Below are 8,754 nucleotides of genomic sequence, written 5' to 3'. Positions count from 1 at the left end.
GAATCGTGACTTGCATCCTTCGGAACCAACCAGTAATAACAAAAAAGTTAAAAACCGTTTTAACTTACAATTGCGTAAACGTAAAATTATGGAAGTAGTAGTAAATGTTGTACAACATATTAATCTACAATCAAATAAAGATATATTGTAATTATAAGATTATGACAACTAATCAGAATGCAATTTTGATAACAATAGTTTTGAATGCGTTTATCGTGATGGATAGACAGAAAGTGCGCTTTTGCTATTGTTATTGCTATTATATGAATTTATAATTTATTATAAGCCTATTTAAAATTAATATTAACGGCGCGTTATTTTTTTGTTAATAATTTTTTAACGAATAACGAACAACGACTGTTGAAGGTTACTCAGGACAACATCTGTCAGGATCATTGAAATCAATGAGATCGTCTATTTTCTAAAATTTTGCCCTGATATTTTCTAAATTCATTTTTACGTAACGTACATATGTACACAAAGTTTCATTAAAAATTCATTCAAAATTTGACACTTCGCGAGGTTCCCTTGTAAGCGAAAGTTTACGATTTTTCAATCACTTTTAATTTTATCCATCATTTTAAAGTAGCATTGATATTCATTTTTGCGAAAATAAAAGATTCAATGCTGCAATGGGAAAATTCAAATTCTAAAAAATTTAAATTTAACTTGAGCAAAAAAAATTAAAATTATTTTAAAATATATATATATAATTATATGTTATAAAATTTAACCAACACGAATAAAAAAAGAAAAAATTATAAAATTTTAAGTTTTGTCCCAATTATTGGAAGATTAATTATTTTATCAGTAAAGTTGATTTTTCCCAATTATTACTTTTTTTTTGCAAGACTTAGAAATCTCTACTCTTTGGCTAATAATATTTACAACTACATAATTTTTGCATATTAATGTAATTCTATTTATGTCACTTTTATTAATAATTCGTGAACGCTACAATGTCCTATTTTTTCCTGTTGCAATCTATTGATCAATGACAGATATAGATGGATGTTATACCTACGTATATACCTATGTTTTGTAAACATCGACAAATTAGTAAAAGCATCATATTATAATTATGTTACTTTTGTTAAATTATATTGTATAAATTAATTTTTAAAAATGCAATGAATGCAATGAATGCAATGAATGCAATGAATCTATTAAGATTTGTTTCTTTATTATGATTAAAGTCTTTAATCTATATTTAAACAATAGCATATTATAAAATCATCACAAGTAATCATGCCAATAAGAGCCAACACATGCTGTTGGTATGTCTGTATTTATTCAAGTATATATAAAAAATTAATTACGTAAACATTTCGATCCCTTGTTGTAGATCTCTTATTATAAGCATACTTTAGATTATAACTTTAGATCTTGTCTGTTTCATCTTTGCACTCTTCTCAAATAACAATTGATGTGCAAGATAAGAGCAAATGAGCTTTTAGAAAATTAAGAAAAAGCTTAATTATTCGTTTAATAAAGTTGTAAACTCGCATAATGATTTAATAAAATGTAAAAAAAAATGTATCAAAATTACATACAGTATAATCGTGTTCAATATTAGGTATATGTACTAAATATTTATTCATTATATGATATATGTAAATTATTAAATTGTCAGTGGCAGCATTATATCCGAATACTAACGAAAATAATATTAAGCACAGATGATTGAATAGAAACTTCTTTTAAATCTGCGGCTCACAATACTTGTTTTTCTGCTGGAGTGCTAACTGGATTAAAATCTTGTCACCGTATTGGCTATGATGCTAGCACAGCATCGCAGCCAATACAGTGGCAAGATTCTAATCCAGCTAGCACTCCAGCAGAAAAACAGGCCGTGTGCCGCAGGTTTTACTTAGACGTCTGCTTACACCCCCCAAGTTAAGCTCTAAGCATCAAGTTAAACTGACAACGATACATCAACAATGACTATTTTAATCAACAATGACTGTTTTCTAGTTAGAACACAAAACATTACACTGTGTTCCATTATGCATAAATAGATATACTTGTTGGAACGCAATTTAATGTAACATTTGAATGCATTGTAGTCTTCCATTCTTATTTTTATGATTACATTTAACGTATCAACATAAATTTATGATTTTAATTTAGACTAAGTTATGAATCTTTCAGAATTGACGGTTTTATATTGCAAAAAGGTATAGCAGATGGGATTTTTTGTTTTCATATATTATAGATTAGGTTAGGTTAAATTATATTTACATGATTTGACATATAAAACTATTTCAATTTAATTATTTATTGTTAATTAATAAATGATTAAATATTAAATACAATAAGAAATATTAAATATAAATAGAATAATATAATTAACCTACAGCACGAAATATTGCAGCAATGTTTCATAAAATATTACAATTTTTCAAAGTAATATTGTTGTAATATTGCTGCAATATTTCGTGGTATATTTCTAAATGTCCTATGTCATCTTAATATTTACTTACACCATGCATAATCCTAAATTATTTTGCATATAAAAGTATTAAGATAAAGATATCAAAAAATTAATAATTTAGTTTAGAAGATATATATTTTATACTTTATTCTGGTACAATATTAACATGAAATATTTTAAATATCTTATAAATTAGTAATTTTTTAATACTTTTATAAACAGAATAAGATAACAGAATGAGATAAATCAATAATTGATATAAGAAAAATACACGTAGTTGCTTTAAGAAAAAATATGTACACGAAATGGATAATTTTTTTAAATTAGCAATTATGAATTTTCTTTATGTCAATTGATTCACCTCATTATTCTATTGTTATTACTGTTGATCATTTAAATTTAAAATATACATAAATATATATATATATATATATACATCCATTCCTTCAGTGAACTTCACTGGTAAGCAATATTGAATGGCTGAACATAATTTTTCGAAAATGTCTTATTTTCATAGACTTATTCATGTTTATTTTATTTTTGAAACATTTAAACAACGCGCCTTGCATAAGTGCTCAAGTTCTGATTGGTCAAGATTTTGAGATCTCCGTTACAATGGTTCGTCATCTTAATATTTACTTATACCATGCATAGTGCTAAATGATTGTGGCCTTGTGAATATTAGCGATAAATTTTTCTAATCAAATAAGTTTTTAGAATAATTAAGTAACGTTGATTAACTTTGTAAAACATTGTGGAGTTAATCTTTCTCGGATTGATTTTAATTGTATTGTATATCGTTAAAACTATTTATTGATGTAAATTGTAAATATTCTAAATTTTTCTTTTACAATCTCATCAATTGAATATAATGTAATTGTTTAAATAATTCTCAACTGTAATAATTGATTTAATTATATTGAATTAGACATATTAGAGTAGTGCAATTTCATTTGTAAACGATTCTAACTTAAAAATTTGTCTTGACTGTTACATATGACGGATTTTGGTTATCAATAAAATCACTAAATCTATAAAGTATCGCAAAATCGCATCCATTTTCACGCGAAACGCGACCATTTCGAATTTATACATTTGTATTATGTGTTTTATTTGGGAAAATGAAGCCATATGTATGTCATATAAATCATATAAGTATGTAAATCAATGTTTTTTAGTTATAATTAGTTTATTGATACGAAATTTATATAAACAAAAGAATATGAATACTCAATTTATGTGTTCTTTAGTTTAATAGATTTATTTGTCGTAGTTTTGTGCATAAAAGTGCACGAAGGATATGTATAAGTACAGTTCAGGAATACGAAAGTATACATCACACGTGTGATCATCGCATGAGCTTGAGCATTTTTAAGAGATTATTCGGCTGAGGCAAACGTGTTTGACTCAAGATTGACGCTTGAAAATGTTTCGAAAATGTACGGTTAGCTGTACCCAATTGACCCAACCTGGGACCTTGGTGTACCTTGGTGTATTTCAAATCATGTACTATGTGCACTTCGGCCATTTTTACACAACATTTCTGAAATTAATTGCGATACTTTAAAATCTAGTGACTTTATCAATCAAAAGTCGCGACTTCATTTATCTTAACTGTTATTATAAGAACACTACAATAATGCGGAAATTTCGATCATGATCGGAATGATCAATTTTGAAGCCATGGATGTTTTCTAACAAGTCAGACATTGTGTAACACAGTGAATTGTTTGTTGTCTTTTTTTAACGTAGGCAAACAACAAGGATGCAATAATTCTATGTTACACTGGCTATTTTCCAGCTAGGATACAAAGACATTACACTGTGTTCCACAGTGTAAGATACTTGTTGGAACGCAATTTAGTTTCATAGTGTAATACCAGAACGCATTGCAGTCTTTCATTCTATTCTTATAATTATATTTAGCGTATCAATAATAGATTTATGACTTTTATTTAGACTTAAGTTATAATTTCAGAATTGATAATTTCTGAAGGTTTTATTGCAAAATAAATACGGCTATCGTAAATAACTTTTTCAAAAGTTGATAACATTCCCTAACAGAGTCGACTTTAAGTCAACTTTAAGTCGACTTTGAGTCGATTTTAGCTTCTTTAGCGTCTGAAAAATGGACGTCTGTAAGTCGACTTTAGACGACTTGAAAATGTCTCTAAGTCATACAATATCCCACTTTGATGACTATAAGCCAACTATTCTAGGCTGTAGTCCGATTCATGCCCACAACATTCATGAAGCATTCCTTGTTTAACAATAGTTAAACAACAAGGACGAAATGATTCCACATTTAAGCTTTGTGAGCGTAAATCGCACTAGACGTTCTAAAGTCGATATTGAAAAGTCGTCTGTACAAAGTCGATTTACAGTTAACTCTAAAGGCCTGACTTTCTAAGAAAGTCAATTTACAGTCGACATATCGATGTTTGTGCTGTTAGGGTTGACATATTTTACACGCTCGTACTTAGCTTTTTACTGTGTCGAGCAGTGTAACAGTGTGTTATAGTTGAAACACTTTGTATAAGACACTGTGTTACCTGTGTACGTTGTTGGAAAACATCCACTGTGTCTGACTATATTTTTGCTGAAAAGCATTCCATATTGAATCTTCCCGCTCGGATTGCAAGTTCGATTCTGCGCGTTCCGGCCGAGCGGAACGCTCGAAAACACGAGGCGCGCCCCCCGGCGATTTATACTCATAAACTGCGGTGTCGCGTCGTGTATTCGCGTATAAAAGTGTATATATACTATATACTTATCGCGGGAGCATGGTTTTATTATGATTTTTGAGCGCCAGGTGGCCGCATTTTTGTTGTCGATTTACTGTCGACGGCGCGGGGCGGCACGGTTCCTTCAGCGCCATTACATCGATAAATGTCATCGCGGCAGTCAGCAACGTAAAGCACCGAGAATTTCTGACAACTGTCCACCTGGTCCTTACACTGCTTACCACTCGCGTAAGAAAAAGAGCAGGTGGAGGGTGGAAGAAAGATCGCGCGACGCCTATTCAGACACGGACACGACGCGTCCCGGTCGCACGACTGGCACGACTGCGACGATGTCGACCAAGCGAAAAGCCGCGAGCGGCAAAGCGAAGAACCGTCCCAAGTCGCGCAAAGTAGAATACGACGAGGAAGATATTTCTAGCGAGCACGACTCGGAGGTCGACGACGCTGAAGCCGGCTCCAACGCCGACGGCGAAGACGCCGCAGCCGAGGACGCACTTGCGGACGTTTCGAACATGCCTGAACTGCCGGCCCCAGAGGTGAACTGATGCCTTCGTATCACTTTCCCTCGCACCCGCGCGAACGACGCGCAACACAGCGCGGATTGCGGATGGTCTATTATTTGAAACAAATAAGAATCAATTGTTCCTTATTAACAATCGCTATTATAATATCTTCCAATATTAAAATATGAATTTAAACAAATACATACGTAAATATCGAAGTGCATTGTTAACATTTAAATTGCTTTTCAACTGTCGCGATCATTAATTTTCTACTTCTTTTTATATTCGCTCTCTAAACTTTGTTTAGAATTTAGATTATTTTAAATATTATAGAATTTGTTAAATCGGAAAAAAAATTAATCCTTTGATCAATATTTTGTTGCTTATTAAATTTCGTACATGTGTAAAATTTATATGGAACTTTATAGAAGTAATATTAAATGAAATAGATAAATATGCAAGGAAAATAATTGTAAGTTTGTCTTATCTGAATTTCTTGCACAATTCATCTTTCTTCCTTTTCTCTCCATATTAGAGAAAAGAAAAAAAGATGAATTGTGTAAGTTCCTAAAAAGAACAGGCTTCATGAAATCTGTTTCGCTGAAATCTATTGATATTATAGGGTGGATGGGGCAAGCCTGGAACATTGCTCATGTGTGGCCTTACTAATTGGGAAATGGCTGGTCGCAAGGCACCGCCTAAAGGAGTAAAAGCAAATGTAGGACGTAGCCTGTGGACGCCTCATACTTTTAAGAACTTGAATGATGCAAAAGTACGACTAATCGCGTCTGGTCCTGCTGCATCCCACAGCATTATCGTCACTGAGGATAATAGATGTTTGGCTTTTGGTAGAAATGATAAAGGTAAGTGATGCGTGTCTATATATGATAACTGTATATCATATTGTTTTCTTTTTCCCATTGAAATATGCATTCCCAAAGTGGGCTATTATTCACATTTTGGATTTCAATCACAAACTTGCAATCAACCTCTTATAAAAGCGTCTAAAACAAGAGTCAGGATCAAGTTCAGAATCTGCTGACAAATCAACCGTTTTCACGCATCGCCTCTTGTCATAATTACTATTTTATTTACTATTGAAACTTAACACTTGCAAGTATATCTATATAGATTTCCACACTGATACAAGATGAGTTTTCAATAAAACTTTGTATTCATTGTCGTAGAAACATTAAAGTTTGATCAATAAATAATATGGCCAATATATAATATCATCTAATTATATTTAAATTTGTATATATTACATCGCTGGTTTTATTCTATCGATAGTATTGCTGAGACCGAACAATTTGCGTAGGTCAATTGGGTGTCGGAGACACAAAGCGTCGTGATGAGCCAACCGAGGTCGAAGCTTTAAAGGGACACACGGTTATAGGAGCATCATGCGGACGCAATCATACTTTATTTTTAACCAGCCGTGGAATAGTTTTTGCTGCTGGCGACAATAAATTGGGCCAATGTGGGATCGGGAAAAACGATCCCTGTGTTGTAACTGCCACCAAAGTGAAGTATTCCGGACCGCCGATAGTGAAAGTAGGATGCGGTGCAGAGTTCTCAATGATTCTGGATATCAAGGGTGGTCTGCACTCATTCGGATGCCCAGAGTATGGCGCTCTAGGTCATAACACTGACGGCAAATATTTCATCACGAATACAAAAATGGCATTTCATTATGAGAAAGTACCTAAGCGAATCGTTTTATACGTCGAAAGGGGTAAAGATGGCCATGCGACGCCATTGGATCGCGTTGAGATCACCGATTTCAGCTGCGGTCACTATCACACAGTCGCAATTGACAGCAAGAACCGTGCGTTCTCCTGGGGATTCGGTGGAATTGGCCGTCTAGGTCACAACGAGCAACGCGACGAGTTGGTACCGCGTCTAATCAAATTTCTGGAACCACCCAATCGCGGTGTCCGTGCGGTGTACTGCGGCAGCACATATAGCATCGCGATCAACGTACATGGCTCTGCCCTGATGTTTGGTCAGACTAAGCGTACCGGCGAGGCCAATATGTATCCCAAGCCTATCCAAGATCTATCTGGTTGGGAGATTCGATGCGTCGGTTGTTCGCAGACGAGCGTAGTAGTCGCGGCCGACGACTCCGTTATCGCCTGGGGCGCCAGTCCTACGTTTGGAGAATTGGTAAGATATTGATGTTTTTTAAGAATATATTTAGAATATCTCAATTTTCTTTGATAGAGTTACAATTTAAATCGAATCATAAAAATACTGCAGTCCTACACGGATCTTCTTCATTAATTTCGTTGTAATTTGTAATATTTATGGAAAGGGATTGTTTTAACCAACCTCCATTTTAAACCAGACTTATTTTAAATTTAAAACCTTTATTATTTACTTATTTGGAAATTTCTGACCTCTGAAGAAAGTCTCAATATTGTAATTAGTTCCTTTTGAAAAGTTCGTGTCTATATTTTTATCAAAATATTTTCTTAATATGTATTAATATAAATCATATGCAAGATAACAATTTCATGAATCAAAATCAAATCTTGAAGAAATTGCTCTAACATCCAATTTTTCAGCATGCAAAACCATAGTCACATAAATCACATTAATTAAATGATTTTCAAGATGATAATTTTTCTCCTAGGGTTTTGGTGAAATGCGAAAGTCATCGACGACTCCGATGGAGGTGAAAGCCTTGGAAGGTTTATACATTACTGCCGTTACATGTGGTCTATCTCACACGCTTATGATCTGCCGAGATGATACTGAAGAAGAAAGAGCCAAGATTAATAAGCTCCAAGTTTATTCTGTTTAAAGTATATTCTTCGACTGCGTAAATGGGTCTCTATTGAGTCATTCTACAGATGATCGAATCGGAAGGAAAATTCTCGTTCCTTCAACGAATCACAGCTACGTTTTGATGAATTTTATAATAAGATATTCGAGACCGATAACAGTAGATCGCCAGAAACGTCCAGAAAAGATATAGGATTAGATATTACTCTATATATATATATATATATATATATACATACATACATATATATATATATATATATATATATATATATATATATATATA

At 32.8% G+C, this 8,754-nt stretch overlaps 1 protein-coding gene across 1 annotated transcript; it reads left to right on the top strand.

Annotated features, from left to right (window-relative positions):
- Positions 1–5,507: 5,507 nt before the first annotated feature.
- On the top strand, positions 5,508–8,487 carry LOC105620099 (protein RCC2 homolog). The gene is made up of 4 exons (XM_012201606.1): positions 5,508–5,714; positions 6,304–6,544; positions 7,000–7,847; positions 8,317–8,487. Exons 1-4 carry the CDS (start codon positions 5,508–5,510, stop codon positions 8,485–8,487), a joined length of 1,467 nt encoding a protein of 488 aa, XP_012056996.1.
- The last annotated feature ends 267 nt before the right edge of the window (positions 8,488–8,754 follow it).

The sequence above is a fragment of the Atta cephalotes genome (assembly GCF_000143395.1).
Source record: "Atta cephalotes unplaced genomic scaffold scaffold00024, whole genome shotgun sequence".
Lineage (NCBI taxonomy): Eukaryota > Metazoa > Arthropoda > Insecta > Hymenoptera > Formicidae > Atta > Atta cephalotes.
The sequence above is the reverse complement of the archived record's forward strand: the minus strand, read 5'-3'. Positions and strand labels throughout refer to the sequence as shown.

Bases quoted from the DNA above. Each gene is read 5' to 3' on its own strand.
- LOC105620099 (XM_012201606.1), top strand. From the start codon at position 5,508: ATGTCGACCAAGCGAAAAGCCGCGAGCGGCAAAGCGAAGAACCGTCCC. The intron at 5,715-6,303 runs GTGAACTGATGC...TTGATATTATAG, and splicing joins CTGAACTGCCGGCCCCAGAG to GGTGGATGGGGCAAGCCTGG. The intron at 7,848-8,316 runs GTAAGATATTGA...TTTTTCTCCTAG, and splicing joins GTCCTACGTTTGGAGAATTG to GGTTTTGGTGAAATGCGAAA.